Genomic DNA, 22827 nt, shown 5'->3' on the forward strand with positions numbered 1-22827 from the left:
AAACCTTGTGGATAGCCTAGAAGAGTTAAAGCTGTTATAACTGCAAAGGTTGGGCCAACTCAATATTCAACCCTACAGACTAAGGCTGCTTTCACACTGAGGCGTGCAGCCGCGGTGACGGTATAGCCGCGCTATTTACGGATTTACCGCGATTTACGGATTTACCACGATATTCGGGCGCTTGCGGTGAGGTTTTAACCCCCGCTAGCGGCCGAAAAAGGGTTAATACCGCCCGGTTGCGGGCGGTATTACCACACTTTCCCATTGATTTCAATGGGAAGGCGCGGTATAGGAGCGGTGAACACACCGCTCCTATACCGCGGTAAATATGCGGCTAGCAGGACTTTTGGAGCGCTCCTGCTAGCGCACCGCTTCAATGTGAAAGCCTTCGGGCTTTCACATTGAACACTACAGGGCATGATTTTTCATGCGGTATAGCAGCGCTATTTTTAGCGCTGTACCGCATGAAAAAGCCCCAGTGTGCAAGGGACCTAAGACTGGGTGCCATTAAAATTCATGTTTGTGTAAAGGCAAGTGTCCCAATATTTTTGGTAATGTAGTGTAAATATACAGTTTATACAGTGAGGGAAAAAAAGGATTTGATCCACTGCTGATTTTGTACGTTTGCTTACTGACAAAGAAATTACCAGTCTATAATTGTAATAGTAGGTATATTTTAACAGTGAGAGACAAAATAAGAACAACAACAAATCCAGAAAATCGCATTTCAAAAAAGTTATAAATTGATTTGCTTTTAATAAGTGAAATAAGTATTTGACCCCTTCACAAAACATTACTTAGTACTTGGTGGTAAAACCCTTGTTGGCAATCACAGAGGTAAGACGTTTCTTGTAGTTGGCCACCAGGTTTGCACACATCTCAGGAGGGATTTTGTCTAACTCCTCTTTGCAGATCCTCTTCAAGTCATTAAGGCTTCAAGGCTGACATTTGGTAACTCAAATCTTCAGCTCCCACTACATATTTTCTATGGGATTTAGGCTGGATTCACACCTATGCATTTTTAGTGCTTTTTGCATTTTGCAGATTTGCGCTACAGAACGTGTTGCATAGGAAACCATGTTAAATGGGCCGTAGTGCAAATCTTCACAATGCAAAAAGCACTAAAAAATGCATAGGTGTGAATGAAGCCTGATGCCACGTACACACGATCATTTTTCGGCATGTAAAAAATGAAATTTTTAAAAAATGTAATTTCAAACGATCGTGTGTGGGCTTCACATCATTTTTCGGGTTCTGAAAAATGACAACAAAAAAAATTTGAACATGCTGCATTTTTTAACGACATTTTAAACTATGTCGTTTTTCGGGTTGTAAAAAATGATTGTGTGTGGGCTTAAGCGACGTTAAAAACCCGCGCATGCTCAGAAGCAAGTTATGAGATGTGAGCGCTCGTTCTGGTAAAACTACTGTTCGTAATGGAGATAGCACATTCATCACGCTGTAATAGACAGAAAAGCACGAATCGTCTTTTACTAACACAAAATCAGCTAAATCAGCCCAAAGGGTGGCGCCATCCGAATGGAACTTTCCCTTTATAGTGCCTTTTGTACGTGTTGTACGTCACCGCGCTTTGCTAGAGCATTTTTTTTTAAACGATCGTGTGTGGGCAACGTCGTTTTAATGATGAAGTTGGAAAAAACCTTGTTTTTTCTAGAGGCTGAAAACGTTGTTTTTTTGCAAGGCGAAAAATGATTGTGTGTACGCAGCATAAGGTTTGGAGACTGGCTAAGCCACTACAAGACCTTAATGTGCTTCTTCTTGAGCCACTTCTTTCTTGCCTTGGCCGCGTGTTTTGGGTCATTGTCATGCTCGAATACCCATCCACAACTTATTTTCAATGCCCTGGCTGAGGGAAGGAGGTTCTCACCCAAGATTTGACGGTACATGGCCCTGTCCATCGTCCCTTTGATGCAGAAAAACACCCCCAAAGCATAATGTTTCCACCTCCATGTTTGACAATGGGGATGGTGTTCTTGGGGTCATTATTCCTCTTCCTCCAAACATGGCGAGTTGAGTTGATGTCAAAGAGCTTAATTTTGTCTCATGTGACCACAACACTTTCACCCAGTTCTCCTTTGAATCATTCAGATGTTCATTAGCAAACTTCAGACGGGCCTGTACATGTGCTTTCTTGAACAGGGGGACCTTGTGGGCGCTGCAGGATTTCACAGTGTAGTGTGTTACCAATTGTTTTGTGACTATGGTCCCATCTGCCTTCAGATCATTGACAAGATTCTCCTGTGTAGTGCTGGGCTGATTCCTCACCATTAGGGATGAGCTTCATATTCAAGTCGAACTCAAGTTCGACTCGAACATCGTCTGTTCGATCGTTTGTCGAATTACGAACGTTTTGGGCCGTTCGCGCCAAATTCGAGTGGCGTGTCACGGCCCATAATTCACTATGGCATCGCAGTGCATTACTGGCTGATGATTGGCCAAGCATGCACTATGACCCGCATGCTTGGCCGATCACAGCTTGCAAAAAACGGAGAGCCATAATTGGCCAAAGCCAGGGTGGCTTTGGCCAATTATGGCTTAGGGGGTTTAGTACACGCCCCAAACTATAAAAGGCCGCCTGCAGTTCGGCCTTGTGTAGTGTGTTGCGGTGGTTAAGAGAGAACAGAGAGAGAGTGTCATTTTTTTCAGGTAGATAGAGCAGGCAGGCAGGCCAGTCAGTTAGAATTACAGTGTGTAGAGGATATATATGCATCCCAGGTGTTGTATATATATTTATACACTGTATAGTTTAGCTAGATCCGCTCTTCCTAATTTACTGACAGGCAGGCAGGTGATTGTGCTAGCTGCAGTATTCTCACGTGGTGTACTGTCTGTGTCCTCTGCAGTGTGCACCTAAAGGTATGTGGTGTGTGTACTGTCGGTGTCCTCTGCACATTGTGCATCTAACGTAAATCCGGTGTTTCTCATATTTACTCCTAGAAGCAGAGATCTTCTCAAATTAATACTACGGGCAGGGTATATTGCTGCAAGTACTTTCACGTGGTGTACTGTATGTGTCCCCCTGCAGTGTGCACCTAAAGCTACGTGGTGTGTGTACTGTTGGGACAGTAAGTGAGGTGCAATCTTCTGAACAGATGCACACAGACAGCAAAACAAATGTTACAGGGGTGATAACCCTTCTCTATGTTTTCAGAAAAGCTGAAAAATAGATTTAATGGCTGGAGCTACACTTTAAAGAAGTACCAGTTCAAAATTACAAACAGATTCTACTTAACAACAAACCTACAGTCCCTGTCCATGTCCCCGCCTGTATACTGCTGTTCAAAGTATATAGGATATAATGACCTGGGGGAGGGGGGGCGGGGAAACCCATGCTACTTTTCTCAATGATTTCCATCCATATTGCAGGGACCAGACATTACATTAAAGCCGCAAGCAGTTTTAAATGACTTTTTTCTTATAGTAATCTCATTTTGTGCAGGGACATATTAGGCTTTAAAATGAGCACTTTTGAATTCGAACGTTAAGGTCCCATAGATTTCAATGGGGTTTTAAATGTTCGCGCGAACGTTCGGTTCGTTCGAAGGTTCTGGTGCGAACCGAACGGGGGGGGTCTTCGGCTCATCCCTACTCACCATTCAAATGATCATTGAAACTCCACGAGGTGAGATCTTGCATGGAGCTTCAGACCAAGGGACATAGACAGTTATTTTGTGTTTCTTCCTTTTGCGAATAATCTCACCAACTGTTGTCACGCTTTTACCAAGGTGCTTGGCGATGGTCTTGTAGCCCATTCCAGCCTTGTGTAGGTCTAAAATCTTGTCCCTGACATCCTTGCACAGGTCGTTTTGTCTTGGCCATGGTGGAGAGATTGGAATCTGATTGATGTGTGTTGTTGTGCTCATAAGTTTATATACCCTGGCAGAATGTATGATTTATTGGCCATTTTACAGAGAATATGAATGATAACAAAAACATTTCTTTCACTCATGGTTAGTGTTTGGCCGAAGCCATTTATTATCAATCAACTGTGTTTACAAATTTTAAATAATAATCACAACAGAAACTACCCAAATGACCCTGATGAAAAGTTTACATACCCTGGTGATTTTGGCCTGATAACATGCATACAAGGTGACACAAAGGGGTTTGAATTGCTATTAAAGGTAACCATCCTCACCTGTGATCTGTTTGCTTGTAATTTTTGTGTGTGTATAAAAGGTCAGTGAGTTTGTGGACTCCTGACAGACCCTTGCATCTTTCATCCAGTGCTGCACTGAGTCATAGGGAAAGCAAAAGAATTGTCAAAGGATCTGCGGGAAAAGGTAGTTGAACTGTTTAAACCAGGAATGGGATATAAAAAGATATCCAAGGAATTGAGAATGCCAATCAGCAGTGTTCAAACTCTAATCAAGATGTGGAAAATGAGGGGTTCATTTTTAAGCAAACCACAGTCAGGTAGACAAACTAAAATTTCAGCCTCAACTACCAGGAAAATAGTTTGGGATGCAAAGAAATACCCACAAATAACTTCACGTGAAATACAGGACTCTCTGAAAACATGTAGTTTGGCTGTTTCTAGATGCACAATATGGAAGCACTTGAAGAAAGATGGGCTACATGGTCGAGTCGCCAGAAGAAAGCCATTACTACGCAAATGCATCAAAGTATCCCACTTACAATACACCAAACAGCACAGAGACAAGCCTCAAACCTTCTGGCATAAAGTAATTTGGAGAGATGAAATCAAAATTGAGCTTTTTGGCTAAAACCATAAATGCTGCATTTGAAGAGGAGGCAATAAGCCTATGATGGAAGGTAAACCATTCCTACTGTGAAACACGGAGGTGGATCGCTGATGTTTTGGGGATGTGTGAGCTACAAAGACGCAGGAAATTTGGTCAAAATTGATGGCAAGATTAGTGCAGTATGTTATCAAAAAAAACCTGGAGGAACATTTTCATTCATCAGCCAGGAAGCTGTGCATTTGACATACTTGGACATTCCAACATGGCAATGATCCAAAACACAAGGCCAAGTCATTGGCTAAAGCAGAATAAAGTGATGGTTCTGGAGTGGCCATCTCAGTCTCCTGACCTCAATATCATTGAGCCACTCTGGGGAGATCTCAAATGTGCAGTTCATGCAAGATAGTCCAAGAATTTACAGGAACTGGAGGCTTTTTGCCAAGAGGAATGGGCAGCTTTACCATCTGAGAAGATAAAGAGCCTCATCCACAAATACCACAAAAGACTTCAAGCTGTCATTGATGTTACTTTTGATCAGGGTCATTTGGGTAGTTTATGTTGTGATTAAGATTTAAAAAGACTAAATTCAGTTGATTGATAATAAATGGCTTCAGCCAAACACTAACCATTAATGAAAGAAACGTTTTTTTTGTTATCATTCCTATTCTCTGAAAAATGGCCAATAAATCATAAATTCTGCCAGGGTGTGTGATCTTATGAGCACAACTATATATTTATAAAATCGCCCAAGAAAGCATGCACACTCCCCAGCCTCTGGATTCACCAACATTTACTGGTAACTTTCTAAATATTTATAATGTATATAATGTGGAGGGTAAGGTAGCCAAATGAGAAGCCTAAACTTTTTGGCAAATGTTGAAAGTACAAAAGAAGCCTTTTGCAGTTAAGGCTAGTTGCTTGACCAATTAAATGTGTTGGTGACTCTTTCCTGCAAATGTGGTTTATAAATACGACAAATATTTTCTTGGTGAATTGGCTGTGCATAACTCAATAATTAAATATCCCCTTATGATGTGGCAGAAACACAGCACAAATCCAGTAGGGATTAGCCGAAAAACCCCCAGTTCGGTTCGTACCAGAAAATGCGAACAGACCAAAAATTGGTGCGAACATGTAAATCCCATTAAAGTCTATGGGACACGAACGTGAAAAATCTAAAATATTAATTTTAAATGCTTATATGCATGGTATTGTCATAAAAAGTGTTTGGGTCCCAAAACAAAACACAAAACACAAAACAAAACAGCTGTTTTTTCGGAGCAGTGATTTTAATAATGCTTAAAGTGAAACAATACAAATTAAGTATTCCTGTAACCACTTGCCACCCAGGCCAATTCTGACAAATTTTCTCCTTCATGTAAAATTCACCATTTATTTTGCTAGAAAATTACATAGAACCCCCAAACATTATGTATGTTTTTTTTAGCAGAGACCCTAGAGAATAAAATGGCAGTCATTGCAATTTTTTATCTCGCACAGTATTTGCGCAGCAATTTATCAAATGTGTTTTTTGGGGGGGAAAATGCAAAATAAAACAGTTAAGTAATGCCGCGTACACACGATCGGTCAAACCGATGAGAACGGTCTGATGGACTGTTTTCATCGGACCAAATCGATCGTGTGTGGGCCCCATCGGTTATTTATCCATATTTTAAAAAAGCAATCTTGTTTTAAATTTAACCCATGGATACCTAACCGATAAAAAAAAAAACGATCGTTAGTAGGCACAACCATCGGTTAAAAATCCACGCATGCTCAGAATCAAGTCGACGCATGCTTGGAAGCATTGAACTTCGTTTTTTTCAGCACGTCGTTGTGTTTTACGTCACCGTGTTCTGACACGACGATCGTTTTTTTAACTGATGGTGTGTAGGCACGACTGACCATCAGTCAGCTTCATCGGTTAACCGATGAAAACGGTCCATCAACTTAAAAATCCCCATAGGCGACGCTTTAATTTTTTTTACTGGTTACATGTTTTGAGTTACAGAGGAGGTCCTGGGCTAGAATTATTGCTCTCGCTCTAACATTCACGACGATACCTCACATGTGTGATTTGATCACCGTTTACATATGTGGGCGCAACTTTTGTATGCAATTGCTTCTGCATGCGAGCACACAGGGACAGGGGTACTTTAAAAAAAACAATTGTATCACTTTTATTGTGTAAACATCCCATGTAATAGGAATATGGCATGACATGTCCTCTTTACAGTGAGATGTGGGATCAATAAGTCCCCACATCTCACCACTAGGCTGGGAAGCCTGATATAAAAAAAAAAAAAAATCTCAGCTTTCCAGCGGAGGTGGCGCCATTTTTCCAAATGCAGAGGCCGGGTATGAGACATAACATCGCGCTCGGCCTCCAAACTAATAGGGAAGCGGGGTTACCTTTACCCCTTTATGATATCATCTCAGCTTTATATACATTTTCATATTATGCCTGCTAACTTGAACTCTTATTAACTTTTAAATTTAAATGTTTTAAGTATGGCTGAACTGCATGAGAAGACAGGAAACTTAAAAGCTTGCGGCTAAAAGAAAAAGAAACCACAGGCGTTGCAAAGACACGTATTTTGCAGAAATGTCTGAAATATTATGGACAGTTAGATTAAGATAGACTTTGGTAATATAATTAAAATATATATTTTTTTCTGTCATGTACAATTATCTCTAGGCAAATTTCTATTTTATATTATGTCTGTCTCCAGGCAAACTTTGTACAAAAATATACTGTAAGATACTGTAATATGATTGGTTGATCCACGAAGGGGTGCCTCCCATGCACAGACAATAAAACCGGCCAGTATCTAATAATAAACTGTAATCTTGCTAAATGATACTCCTGTTAGTGTCTTGCTGATTACCCGATCAATCGTAGGACTCCTCGCACCCAGAGCAAAGATAGCAAAACAGAATAGGAACTTACAGGTGATCACAGGTGACCCATCACCTATCACAAGCAATCATAGAGACTCTGGGGACCATCTGGTCCACCGGAAATCTTTATTGTCAGCATCCGGGGCCGGCACATCCCTTCTACGGTTGGCTGATGGCAGTGGCGAGCCCAGAGAAGCATCAGAGGGCGGCGGGAGGCGGGATACCTCCTCTTGCCACCTGTAAGAATGATAAAGCTGAACAGCCGCCATGATCATTCTTATGGTATAGGGAATTGCTGGCTGAAAAAGAAGATATCTGAATGATATCTGTAATTGCAAGTATCTTTCAGATATCACCGCTCAAAGTCAAAGACGTCATGTAACGGTCGGTGGACGGGAAATCGGTTAAATAGCGTGCCTAGGGGGGCCCCTTAGTCTGCCTGTAAAGTGGCGCAACTTTCTCATGTGTTTTACTGTGCCGCAGCAAAATGACATTGCGGGACACTTTTTTTTAATAAAGGAATTGTTAATAACTGTCTCCTGTCGTTTTTACTTTTTTGACACTTCTTTTGGTGAATGGGTAGCACCCTCCCCATGTCTAGGGCAAGCGGCATGGTATGGTTCAGGAGGGGGGCACTCACTAGTCCCCCTTTTCCTGGCCCGCCATGAAAGCTTGCTCGGATAAGGGTCAGGTATGGATTTTGGGGGGGGACTGGCACCATTTTTTTTTTTACATTTTGGTGCAGGGTTCCCCTTACAATCCATACCAGACCTGAAGGGCCTGGTATGGATTTTGGGGAGGACCCCACGCCATTTTAAAAAAATGGCACAGGGTTCCCCTTAACCACTTCAATACACTGTGCTATATATACTACACTGCATTCACTGACTAAATATAGAGTCTAAACTGAATATCTAGTCTACACTAAATGCATATGTATATATATATACTTTCAAAAAAAGGTGCACAAAAAAGAGGACCACAGTGCACTTCCCGACACCAAGGAAATCCATTAACTGAACTGGTTCTGAGACCCAGCTGTTGAGCTTTGAAATGCAGAAAACATTTAAATCACTTGGTAATGAACATAAAAGGTAATAGTGTAATCACCGCTGTTCTCCAAAACCCGGAAACCGCTCTAGTGTTGCCTGCATAGCGCTGTAGAAATCCTTTCTGGTTACAGGTCTAAGAATGGATGAACGCACTCCTCTCTCAGATACTTCCTGGTTACGCCTTCGTAGCCACACGTTTCATCACTTCCGACTTTCACAGAGGGCGTGGCTACTCGGCGTCATTGCAAAGGTTATACCATCCCTCCTCTACCGCTATTGGCTGAGACGGTATAACACATCCACTCCTATTGGTGCACCACGGAGCGGAAATTGGACGGGTCGTCAGCTGCGTCTAGTCACAGGGATAATTACAAAAAATTGCAAATACTGCACAGTAAATTTGGAGACTATAAAATCAAATCATAATCATGTTCCTATCATGTCTCTCAACAGCATATTATAATTTATGGTAATCTATTATTTTAATGCCAAAATCAACAGTGCCACCTATTGGCATAAGAGAGAGACTACACCAAACTCAAACTTAGGACAGGAATCAGTGGATTGACCTACCAATTAGCCAGGTTAGTTATCACCTAGCACAACTGGATTTATTAGCAGCCCTGTTTAAAGCCATGGTGCTACATTTAGATTTATTTGAATAACTTTCATTTATCACTGTAAAGCTGCTGAAGTATAAATGTGATCCTTTCCAAATTGGAGCCCAAAGTATCCATATGTCTTTTTTCTTGGATTGTTAACTGTATTTATCACTGCCTTAGGAACTCAAATATTTGCATTTCCAATTGAAGCTCAATAGAATGAATGGAACATTAGATAATTTGGGAACTTAAAATAATTACAGGTCACAGACGCAGGTGACTTGGCACGCTGTGCCCAAATGAGTAAGTGAAATATTATCTGGTTTAGTCAGTAAAGCAAATCAAGTGAAATTACAATTTTTTAAGTTCTGCAGTTAGTAACCAATTCGAATTATGGCCTCCCATTCAAAAAATACATGCTGCAGCATTTGATTGTAAGTGCATCAAGAGAATTCACTTGGTGGCCCTGTAAGATCTTACAAATTACTGTTGATCCTGTAACGGAATGACCTCTGACACCCAGGGACCTTTGAAGGATGGGGGGTACTCCTGTGCCAGCGTCACTAATGACTCTTGGGTCTAGGGTCACCCTGTGCCCCTTTTGGGCATAGGGTGACTGAGAAACGATAATTCATGTTTTGCAGGATATCTTGGAATATTACAGTTTGGTTCATGCTGACCCACACTAGGTCAATAGACTCTTGAAAGACATTCCATTGTCCATTGTGTGATGCTGTGATGCTAATACTGTGTTGTGTCTATTGTACTGATTAAGTCTGGATGGTCAGAAGTCTCCTTTCAGGGGTAGGGAATTAGCATGTCAATTATGTTTAGTAAAGGAATGTGTTTTGTGTAACAGGTGAGGGGGACTCGTCAAGCTGTAGTAATTAACCCCTTTAATGCGGAGACGGGACGTCTGGGGGATGATTAGTAATTAGCCCATCTGAATGTGTACTGAAGCCCCATTGTGTGATATTGGGGGTGGAGAGTTCCTTTGTCCCTGTGATTAACTTTAATATATTTGTACTGTATATAAGAAAGCTAAGGAACTATTAAAATTCATTCATACATTTTGGAACCAGAGAACAGAGCGTATGTCTTGTTTATTCTGGGGAAATCCAATCGGTCCTGTCTGCTGGATTGTAGATTGTCGGATAAGCTGTCGTGGGGCGATGGAATGGGAATATCGTAAACGGTGGTGACCGTTACAGTGGTGGCAGCAGTGGGATTGTTCCATCGCCAGAGGAACAGCTACAAGGACACAGGACAATGGAGACACAGTATGAACGTCTGAAGCTCTCTTCCCTCATGGACTTACTGGAGAGCCGGGGCAGACCAGCCAGCAACCGTAAGAAAATGGACATTATTGCAGAACTTGTCAAAATGGATAGAGCTGAAAGGCCTAGCGTAACAGACAGGACACCCGAGGAAGAAAGTTTTGATCGGGCTGTTAAACGTGGACTGGCACAGTATGGTCCTAACCCTCCACCGGAGATCATAGACCTGGTTATAGCGGCTCTGGATGCCACTTGGCTACATCAAAGAGGTGCTGCAGCAGCAGAAGTCACAGCAGCACCAACTAAAGAGAGAGGAGAGGTGCAGATACCAGTCTCCATGGAAGAGGAATTCAGAAGCAGGTTACAAGAGATGCGGATACAGCACAGAGGACCAGTATTAGAGGAGGCCCTGCTGGGATGGTCGGATGTGATTCGTTGCCAACTCTGGAAGGAAGCATTAGCTCTTGAGCAGCAACACCAGGGGAAGGTCCTCCCCTCCATCCATGTAAGGTACTGGCCGCAGTATGACGCACGTATGCCGTTGTTGGGGGAACAACCGAAGCAGGAGTGGACAGCAGAGTTAAGCAGGCTGATCCGGGCAGAGATGCGGTTGGACGAAAGCTACAGAGCCCTCCGGTGGTATGTAGCCCAAGAGTGTCCGTGGTCAGCGGATGACAGCCCCACGGAAGGCTTTGACTATGATGGCCTGGGACTATTGTATTGGGGGATGTGCAGTGATCCGGACTTCGGGGATGATCGGGAGTGGCGCTTGGAGGACATAATGGAGCACAGAGAGGAAAAATTGAATGTCTCGGAAGGCCACTGGTTACAGGAAGATTTGGAGTTTCTGGACATTCAGGAATGGGAGCTGGAGATCGCCTACAGACAGCTGCTAGACTCTGCTCAGCAGCAGGGTGGGGCTCCCGTTGCCTGGGACTATAAGGACATTTCAGATGACAACTCTGCAATCCTGGCTGATGAATCGGCAGTGGAAAATCTGAAGATTGCCATTCCCAAAGCTGAAACGGATGATGTGGAGTTCCAGGGGGCTAGGGCATTTGGCTCATCTCCCCAGCCACAGAATACAGAACGTATGGACTTAATGGACCGTTCAGAGGATGTTACGGTTTATGCATACCCAGCATTAGAGCTGGCAACAGAGCAGAGTGCCACAAGCCTCTGCTCTCAACTAGCAGGAGAGGGAGTTCCTGTGGTAGTGGATGGGACTGTGGTCTCCACTCACAGCAACCCAGTGGAAGAGCTGGCAACAGAGCAGAGTGCCACAAGCCTCTGCTCTCAACTAACGGAAGAGGGAGTTCCTGGGGTAGTGAATGGGACTTCAGTCTTTACTGACACTACCCCAGAAAATGGTGCGGCACTGACACAGGAGGATGTCAGCTTTGCTTTGCAAGCACCGGGGGATTTTCACCTACCACCAGTGGATGGGACTTCAGTCTCCACTGGTATACCCCAGGGATGTGGGCCAGTTGGCCCAGATCCCCAACAGCATGATGGACTGAGCCCAGTCACGATGTCTTCTCTCCAGCGGCTGAAAGGACTCCAGGGAGAAGGGCCAGGCCTCTCCCCAGCAGCAGGCATGTTCTCTGAGAGAGGCAGAGGTTGGCTGGGTGAGTAATGCTCTGTTTGGTGCAATTTATTTGGGGTACGGTATGGATACCAGCATTGGAGGACTGGAACTACTGACTAACTTCAGAGTCAACCCGTTTGGGGTTCCCTCCTGTGTCAGTCTACCACCGAAAGGGGAGAGATGTAACGGAATGACCCGTGACACCCAGAGACCTTTGAAGGATGGAGGGTACTCCTGTGCCAGCGTCACTAATGACTCTTGGGTCTAGCGTCACCCTGTGCCCCTTTTGGGCATAGGGTGACTGAGAAACGATAATTCATGTTTTGCAGGATATCTTGGAATATTACAGTTTGGTTCATGCTGACCCACTCCAGGTCAATAGACTCTTGAAAGACATTCCATTGTCCATTGTGTGATGCTGTGATGCTAATACTGTGTTGTGTCTATTGTACTGATTAAGTCTGGAAGGTCAGATGTCTCATTTCATGGGTAGGGAATTAGCATGTCAATTGTGTTTAGTAAAGGAATGTGTTTTGTGTAACAGGTGAGGGGGACTCGTCAAGCTGTAGTAATTAACCCCTCTAATGCGGAGACGGGACGTCTGGGGGATGATTAGTAATTAGCCCATCTGAATGTGTACTGAAGCCCCATTGTGTGATATTGGAGGTGGAGAGTTCCTTTATCTCTGTGATTAACTTTAACATATTTGTACTGTTTATAAGAAAGCTAAGGAACCTTTAAAATTCGTTCATACATTTTGGAACCAGAGAACAGATCGTTTGTCTCGTTTTTTCTGGGGAAATCCAATGGGTCCTGTCTGCTGGATTGTAGATTGTCGGATAAGCTGTCGTGGGGTGATGGAATGGGAATATCGTAAACGGTGGTGACCGTTACAGATCCTATCAGTGAAGTCCACCTCCTGTAGCTTCCTTTGACGGGCTTGACAACACTGATGCACTGCTCCTGAATTCAGAGCCGTGTCATTGATTGTGGTTTTGCAATACAATGGGATAAGCAGATATTGCAGGGGGTGTGGCTATCAGCAGTGTCACTACTGAGTCACTATTCTGTAGCTTGTCAATCAGTACCTGGCCACACATAGTCCTGCCCACTGCTTTCTAGATTGACAGCATGTGTGTGTGTGTGTATATATATATATATATATATATATATATATATATGGTGACAGGAAGTCAGGTAAATCTGTGGGTGTTGTCACAAACGGGACATACATTTCTGCCTTGCTTAGACAATACACTAATCATTATTGGGCGTCGGCTGAAAAAATAGCCAGACAAGGTCTAAGGGCGTTGAAAGACTCCAGCTGTTCAGAGTGAGGCAATTAAGCCCTTTATAAGTAGCCAGAGGGTTACCACTTGGTTGCTGCATCACTCCTAAGGCTGTGTGAGTGGGAGCGCAGTGCCAGAAAGTCTCCTGATGAGGTGAGGAAACCATTGACTTTTTCCTGTGTTATAAAAATCAAAAGACTATTGTTTTGTGCTGTATGACCAGCACTGTCTACCCAGCAGTAGGCTGTGTTAGACTTCATAGATAGGTTCCTTTGTGGAAGGTAGACGCTCAGAGTGGCTAGGATTTATTTTATGTTTGATTTTGTTTATTCTGTTTGGATGCTTGCAATTGTTTTCCAGCAAGATGGAAAAATAAACCAAAAACGTTGTTTTCAACCGTCTTCGACTGCCAGTCTGTATAAATTCAGTGTGTGGTGAACCCATCCAAGGGGTCACACACCCCGCTACCAAGCTAACCCCTCACAATATATATAAACATTTTAAAATGTATTAAAACATTAGGTATCAGTAGGGCAGTGGATGGTGTTAGTAGAGCAGTAGACATGTCAGTAGGGCAGAGGTTGGGGTCAGAAGGACAGTGGAATGGTGTCAGCCAGTAGAGCAGTAGATGGTGTCAGGTTTTTTTTTTTTACAATTACGTTTTTTTATTTACTTGTTTTATTATAATTATTATTTTGTTTTTAAGCCCCATTAGGGGGCTTTGGTGAAATATTAGGGGCCTAAACAGACCCCTGATGTCTCACTTTTAAATCAGAGAAATGGAGTTAGAACAGAGATTCCCCAGTCTCAGCTGCACTGGACAGTAAATTAATGGAAGGTGCTCTGTGCTGAGCAGCTTCCTGTTCATTCACGAACGGAAGCATAGCAATTACAGTTTACTATGCTTCAGTAATGAATAGACAGACACAAGAGCAATTGGTACACTTTAATTTTTTTTTTTACAATATTTTTATATTATCTTTTTAGGAGCCCCATTGGGAGCTTTGGTGAAATATCAGAGGTCTAAACAGACTCCTGATGTCTAACTTTTGAGTCAGAGAAAGGGTCGTAGGCAGGTTTATTTTGCGTTTTCCAATATACGTTTTTGATCCATGGAACCAAAAACCAGAAAAAAATCCCTGGCCCTTTCCATAAAATGCACAGATGTGAACTACGTCCATAGGAAACCATGCTAAATGCATAGGTGTGAACCAGGCCTTAGGATAGTTGGGAATGGGAAGTGCTCTGTGCTGAGCAGTTTCCTGTTCATTCACAAACTAAAACATAGTAAACACAGCAATCGGTAGACTTTAATTTTTTTACACATTTTTTTATTTTTTATAATATTTTTTCATTATCTTTTTAGGAGCCTCATTAGGGGGCTTTAGTGAAGTATCAGGGGTCTAAACTGCCCTGAGGCAGCGAAAGGGAATGAAGATAGGGATTTTGCAGTCCCTTTCTCTGCAGCCTCAGCTGCACTGGACAGTAAATTAATGGGAATTGCTCTGTGCTGAGCAGTTTCATATTCATTCACAAACTGAAGCATAGAAAAATAAAGTTTACTATGCTTAAGTTATGAATGAACACAGAAGCAATAAGTATCAATATATCACTCTGTTCATTCAGAAAAGAAAGGGGCCAGTACATTACATATTTACCCACAACTTCCTCCACTCTCCATCCTGAAACCTTCCTCTGTGTGTCTGCAGCAGCATCCGGTGAGAGAGGAGGGAAGTCAGCAGCACTGCAGGGGAGGGGGGACACAGAGGGGGGGCTGAGCAGCAGGGAGAATCTGCACCACACACCCCATGTGCATGCCTATGATTGCATTGCTTCTGTTGACAAAACCCTCCCACCATGAGCTGCAGTGTCTGGGAAGGGGAGCATGGGAAACACAATTGGAGAAAGGAAGCATGGGAGACACAATTGGAGAAGGGGAGCATGTGAGATGCAATTGGAGAAGGGGAGCATGGGAGATGCAATTGGAGAAGGGAAGCATGGAAGATGCAATTGGAGAAGGGGAGCATGGAAGATGCAATTGGAGAAGGGAATCATGGAAGACGCAATTGGAGAAGGGAAGCATGGAAGATGCAATTGGAGAAGGGGAGCATGGAAGATGCAATTGGAGAAGGGAAGCATGGAAGACGCAATTGGAGAAGGGAAGCATGGGAGACGCAATTGGAGAAGGGAAGCATGGAAGATGCACTCGGAGAAGGGAAGCATGGAAGATGCAATTGGAGAAGGGAAGCATGGAAGATGCAATTGGAGAAGGGGAACATGGAAGACGCAATTGGAGAAGGGGAGCATGGAAGATGCAATTGGAGTAGGGGAGCATGGAAGATGCAATTGGAGAAGGGGAGCATGGGAGATGCTATTGGAGAAGGAGAGCATGGAAGATGCAATTGGAGAAGGGAAGCATGGAAGATGCAATTGGAGAAGGGGAGCATGGAAGATGCAATTGGAGAAGGGGAGCATGGGAGATTCAATTGGAGAAGGGGAGCATGGAAGATGTAATTGGAGAAGGTGAGCATGGGAGACGCAATTGGAGAAGGGGAGCATGGAAGACGCAATTGGAGAAGGGGAGCATGGGAGATGCTATTGGAGAAGGGGAGCATGGAAGATGCAATTGGAGAAGGGGAGCATGGAAGATGCAATTGGAGAAGGGGAGCATGGAAGATGCAATTGGAGAAGGGGAGCATGGAAGATGCAATTGGAGAAGGGGAGCATGGGAGCAGGGCCGGTGCAAGGATTTTTGCCAACTCAGGCGAAGGTGCATTTTGGCCGCACCCCCCCTCCCCCCGGCACGCATGCATGTGCACACACACACACACACACCATACATTATATCTGTGCTCCATTAGGCCGCGTACACACGATCAGTCCATCCGATGATAACCGATGAAGCTGACTGATGGTCTGATGTGCCTACACACCATCAGTTCAAAAAACGATCAAGTCCAACGCGGTGACGTAAAACACAACGACGTGCTGAGAAAAATTAAGTTCAATGCTTCCAAAATTTAAGAAGGGGAGCATGGGAGACGCAATAGAAACAAAATTTGACCTAGTCAGGGAATACAAAGGACATTTTTTACTTTATGGGGCTTGTTCATCACACAGTAGCTGGATTTTGAAGCATTTAAAATTAAAATGGTCGCTATGGTTGCTGCACATTCCTAGGCTGTTATCTTGGTTTAGTATTGTACACAGTGTCTTCTCACTTGAATGTGTTTTTGTTTCCTCTGACGCCTATTAATAATGCCTTTTTTTTTTCTTCCAGCTATGAGCTACCAGATTCTCACCTTGCCGATGAGAGAGTAATGGAAGTCTTACAGGATAAAGCTAACTTCCGCAACTTTAAACCAAAGCCATTCAACATGAAGGAATTCTATGACCGCGCTGGCCATGACATCCGAGAAATGCTCCTAAACTGTAAATTCCGGGGAGATGAATGCGGGCCTGATGACTTTGTTCCGGTAAGTTTCTGTTTTTACTTGTTTTTTTCTTGTTTTTTTGTGTTTTTTGTTTTTTCGATTAAATTGTTTAGACGTCAGTAAACAACAAAGAGCATGCATCAAATATCTGCTTGTTAGTGATACATATGACCGCAGTATACACAGTATCACAAATGTTCCTTGGTGTTTGTTTCATCCATTCATTAGTGACATAGAAAAGTTATACATGTTCTTTGGCTGATTGCATTCCGTCAATGCCTTACCTGGATTTAATCAGGCAATGTAATTCATGGCTGTCAGTAATTAAAGGGATAAACTGGCAATCCAGGCTAAAGATCTCCTGAGTAAGGAAGCTTTATCAAACGTGTCTTTGATTTTATTTGGCAATCAGTTATTGACCGTTGTGCTTGTTATGTTTCACCGCATGTCCATCTTTTTTTCCATTTATAAATAGCCTCAGACTTAATAAGAGTGACTTATTGAGATCTTCATTCCCTCGTATTCTTATGTGTCGTAAGCAGCAAGAGAATTACCGTCCTCATATTGTTGATTGTGTGGCAATATACAGAGTATTTGTGCTGAATATGATGCTTTTATACAGCATGATTATGTTTGACAGGAGAAGTCATAATACCAGATTTTATCAACAGGAAGCACTGAGGATGCAATATAGAAAGACAGCTCTCAGTCCTGGAGAATAGAGGAGTGGGGGGGGGGGGGGGAAAAAAAAACCTGTCATTTACATCCCGTCATTGCAAGTCTACCAGCATTTACATCTATTTGTGATCATAGTTTCATCCATTACTTTGCAATTTACTCTTTCCTTCAATTTGAAAATGTTATGATACCCTTGGGAATGGTAGATGAGGCATTCTACTATATATAAAGTAAATGTTCATAAAATAAGAACAAAATCACAAAGCATACAGTTGAACTGATTTAATGAGCTGTGCAGTGAACTAATCAATACCTACCAATCAAATTTCATCTTTCTTTGGCTTATAGCAGTGGCCTCCAAACTGCGGCCCAGGGGCCAGATGTTGCCCTTTGCTTGCTTTCATCCGGCCCTTGGGGCACTATTGCATCCACTGACACCAACAATCGGGCACTATTCCTCCCAATGACATCAGTGATGGGGCACTATTCCTCCCACTAACACCAACAATTGGGCACTATTCCTCCCACTGATACCAGTGATGGGGCACTATTCCTCCCACTGACACCAGTGATGGGGGACTATTCCTCCCACTGACTCCAATGATGGGGCACACTTTCTCCCTCTGACTTTAATGATGGGGCACTATTCCTTCCAATGACACCAACAATCAGGCACTATTCCTCTCACTGACACCAATGATAGAGCACTATTCCTCCCACTGATACCAATGATGGGGCAGTATTCCTCCCACTGACACCAACAATCGGGCACTATTCCTTCCACTGACAGCAACAATCAGGTACTATTGCTCCCACTGACACCAACGATGGAGCACTATTCCTCCCACTGATACCAGTGATGGGGCACTATTCCTTCCACTGACACCAATGATGGAGCACTATTCCTCCCACTGACACCAGTGATGGCCTGGGGGTAGCCCAGTCCTCCTTAAAAGCACAGGGGCACATTGGACACTCACCACATAGCACAATGGCAGCAAAGGTGCCCAGTGTGTCCCCTGACCAAATTTACACCAGTAACAAAGAGATGGCTCCTGCCCCCACCTAAAACTGGCCTTTGCAGCAAGGAGCACATGGAAGAGAAAACGCATGAAAGACAAAACCAGAAGAAATTCCCAGCTCAACTCACAAACTAGTCTGCTTACCAACCACATTAACCTGTTCAACAGTCTGCGTTAAAAACAGGGGTTTAGTTAGCACGCATTTCCAAATGAATGCGTAAGCTGCAAGGCCTCTTCACAGGTGCTCCTTGCTGTGAAGGCCAGTTATAGGTGGGGGCAGGGACATCTCTGTTACTGGTGTAAATTTAGTCAGGGGACACACTGGGCACCTTTGCTGCCATTGTGCTTTTAGGGGGGGGGGTGCTACCTCCAGGCCCACTTGTCCCTTATCTATCCATTAGGATGCATGTGCTCCCACTGTGGAGATGCTCAATAATTTAGTAGTGTTAGGACTGCAAGTAGTACAGAGTGCCGTGAAGAGGCCTTGCAGCTTATGCATTAGCAAATGTGTGCTATCTAAATCCCTGTTTTTAACGCAGACTGTTGGACAGGTTAATTCAGTTGGTAAGCAGACTGGTTGGTGAGTTGAGCTGGGAATTTCCTGTTTTTTTCTTTCCTTTATTGTTAATAGCGCCAGAGATTATTGACCCAGGGAATATCTGATTGACTTAAGGGGGATCAGGAAGAAAATAAATTTTTTCCCCTGCTGGAGCAAGTTGGGCCATGCTTCGCAGGGGTTGTTTTCTGCCTTTCTCTAGATTATGGGTCCCCAAACCTTCTAAACAAAAAGCCAGTTTACTGTCCTTCATACCTTAGGGGGAAGGCAGACTGTGGCCAATTGGGTAGAAAATGTCACGGCAATGAGAAGAAATCTGACCCATGTGTACTGTTAGGCCTCGTACACACGCTAGGTCAAACAGAGGACAACGGTCTGATGGACCGTTTTCATCGGTCAAAACCGATCGTGTGTGGGCCCCACAGGTTATTTAATCATCGGTTAAAAAAAGCCAACTTGCTTTAAATTTAACCGATGGATTCCTAACCGATGGGGAAAAAAGCGATCGTTAGTAGGCACAACCATCGGTTAAAAATCCACGCATGCTCAGAATCAAGTCGACGCATGCTTGGAAGCATTGAACTTCATTTTTTTCAGCACGTCGTTGTGTTTTATGTCACCGCGTTCTGACACGATCGGTTTTTAACTGATGGTGTGTAGGCGCGACGGACCATCAGTCAGCTTCATCTGTTAACCGATGAAAACGGTCCATCGGTCCGTTCTCATCGGATGGACTGATCGTGTGTATGCGGCTTTAGAGGCAGAGTAGTGTCCCACTATTGTTATCAATGGAAGGAATAGTGCTCCATGACTGGTGTCCGTGGGAAGGATAGTTCCCCATCGCTGGTGTCAGTGGGAAGAATAGTGCCCTATTACTAGTGTTAGTGGGAAGAAAAGTGCCCCATTACTAGTGTCAGTGGGAAGAATAGTGCCCGATCACTGGTGTCAGTGGGAAGAATAATGCCCCATTACTGGTGTCAGTGGGAATAATAATGCCCCATTGTTGATGTCAGTGGGAAGAATAGTGACACATTGTTGGTGTCAGTGGAAGGAATAGTGCCCCAAGGGCCAGATAAAGGCGAACAAAGGGCCGCATCTGGCCCCCAGGCCACTGCTATAGATCAAATGTGGGCAGGGGATTCTTTATGTGGAAATTTTTTGCTTATTTCTTGTATATTGATGAAGTAGATGGATGTGTGCCGTTTTTCAACCTAGTCTAGATTTTTGCCAGCATAACACAGATCTTCAGATAAAGTTCAAACTTTTTTTTTTTTAAATAGGATCACATTCCAAATATAATAGTGCAACGTATCGGAGTAACCCAGGATCCCTTTGTCAGGCATGTGATCCCATGCCTAAAGAGGGGGTCCTGCGTGACTCCGAAAGTTTGCACTCTCATGTTTATGATGTGATCATACTTCAATAAAAAACTGTTGTGCTGGCAAATATCGACACTGTGTCATGTATGATCCCGTCTCCAGCTGGTGGTTTCTGCGGCACCCAATCTCTTAGAACATGTGTAATGGAAATGTTGATGGGTAAATTTCTTCAACCTGACGAACTATGTAACTATCTGCCGTTTTCACTATGAAATAATTAAATAATTATGAAATAATAATATATAATGTATAAACTGTAATGTAAAAGCGTATGATTAATTCAATTGTGGTAGGATTTACTTACTACGGGGGAATTAGGGTAACCTCTTTGGACTTTTTTTGAGTTTGCAACTTCATAAAAAAATTATTTTTGTGTAGCTGTCAATTATCTGTGTTAACGTGACTCAAGTATGCATCATGAAATCTCATTTATTCTACTTAGATAAAAAACGATTTTCTGCTGATATTGCAGGTTTTTACTGTTTAATTTGAATGTTTTTAATTTTTTTTAAGTATTGGTTTATTAAAAGTGCTTGCTGCTTTACTGAATATACCAATGCAATGTTTGTCTGTGCCTTGATCAGCAGTAAACTAATAAAAATGGTTACTTGAGACAACGAAGAAAATTAGAGGCTGAAGAAAATCAGATTTCCTCATTAGAAAGTTCCTCATTAGAAAGTTAACAATCTTTCTGGTCTCTGTGAAGGGATTGTTTGTTGGGTGGTGTCAGCATTTCTCTTTAGGGAGAGCAAAAATATTGAGACCACCCAAAATATTAAACTTTTAGTTAAAGCTAATATGGTAAGTCACCTAATGGCTTCTTGTTATGCTAAGGAATTCTTTTCACCTGACTCTTCCGGCATGCTTCAGCCAATAGGAAGAGGTTGTTATTGGAGTTTGCATTTCATTTACATTATGAAAAACGCTGAACGAGAGAAACCATGACAACAAAGGCCAGCGCTAGGAAGATGCTACCTACATAGTCTCCAACCATTGTTAAAAGTAATTAGGTTATTTAGCATAGCAGCATCCATCTATTGCTGAACTATCAGGCTTTGGGTAAACCAACAGATAGTGCACTGTAAAAATGAGAAGACTAATTAACCTCAAGCAAGTAACTTTCTTGTTCTGTTGGGAGTTTGACAGATGCAAAATAAGAATTCTCAATGCCATTGCTCTTGGGTGTTAGATGTCATGTTTAAAAAAGTCAGGAGAGAAAGCATTCTGCCCCATACACACCATCACTTTATGTGATGAAAAAAAACGACGTTTTTAAAAACGTCACTTTAATTGACCGTGTGTGGGGGAAAACGTCGTTTTATGTCTTCTAAAAAACGACCAAAAAAAATTGAAGCATGCTTCAATTTTATGTGCCGTTTTTCAAAACGTCAACTTTTACTTCACAGAAATTGACCGTGTGTAGCAAAAAACGTCGTTTAAAACAACGTTTTTTCACCCGCCCATGCCCAGAAGCTACTTATGAAGCAAGCTTCAATGGAAAAGTGGTGAGAACGTAACCTCGCTTTGCTAGAACATTGTGAGAAAAACGATGGTGTGTAGGCAACTTCGTCTTTGAAAATTGAAGTTTCAAAAACGTCATTTTTTACTTCACAGAAAATGTCGTTTTTTTTCATCACATAAAGTGATGGTGTGTACGGGGCATTCTGCTTGTTGCAGTCAAGGCAGTCTTACCATGTGAAGTAATAATGAAAAAGATAATGATGTCCTCACAGGGTGGACACTAGATAGATCAACAATGCCACGTCCTATTAGTTATCAAAGAAGATCAAATTGAAGAAGGAATGGGCTTTTTAGGCATGATTAAATGCATTTTAACATGAATTTTTATTAAAGCAAAGAAAAAAAACATATATTTTGACAAATGCAAATGTATAAAAACTCATATACCAAACATGTGAGCTATAAGGATTCCTCTGGCCAGGTTCGTTCCCTTATATCCAGTGTGAAAGCCCGAGGGCTTTCACACTGGAGCGTTGCGCTGGCAGGACGGTAAAAAAAGTCCTGCCAGCCGCATCTTTGAGGTGCTATAGGAGCGGTGAATATACTGCTCCTACAGCGCCCCTGCCCATTAAAATCAATGGGTCAGCGCCTCCAAACCGCCCGCAAAGCTGCATTTTTGCAGGCGGGTTTAACCCTTTCTTGGCCACTAGTGGGGGTTAAAACCGCCCTGCTAGGGGGGAAAACTCACGGCAAAAATGACGGTAAAGCGCCACTAAAAAAAGCGGCACTTTACCGCCAACGCCCACGACGCCTCAGTGTCAAAGTACCCTAAATTATATAATTCATACTAGACAGATGTAG

General features: G+C 42.9%; 1 protein-coding gene across 1 annotated transcript in view; it reads left to right on the plus strand.

The window, feature by feature from the left end:
• ASIC1 (acid sensing ion channel subunit 1) overlaps window positions 1-22827 on the plus strand; it is a 356087-nt gene that overhangs the window by 58249 nt on the left and 275011 nt on the right. Inside the window, exon 3 of the mRNA XM_040340273.1 lies at window positions 16717-16912. Within this exon, the coding sequence (XP_040196207.1) occupies window positions 16717-16912 (196 nt within the window). The remainder of the gene's footprint in view (window positions 1-16716; window positions 16913-22827) is intronic.

This window comes from Rana temporaria, chromosome 2 (genome assembly GCF_905171775.1).
Source record: "Rana temporaria chromosome 2, aRanTem1.1, whole genome shotgun sequence".
Taxonomy (NCBI): Eukaryota; Metazoa; Chordata; class Amphibia; order Anura; family Ranidae; genus Rana; species Rana temporaria.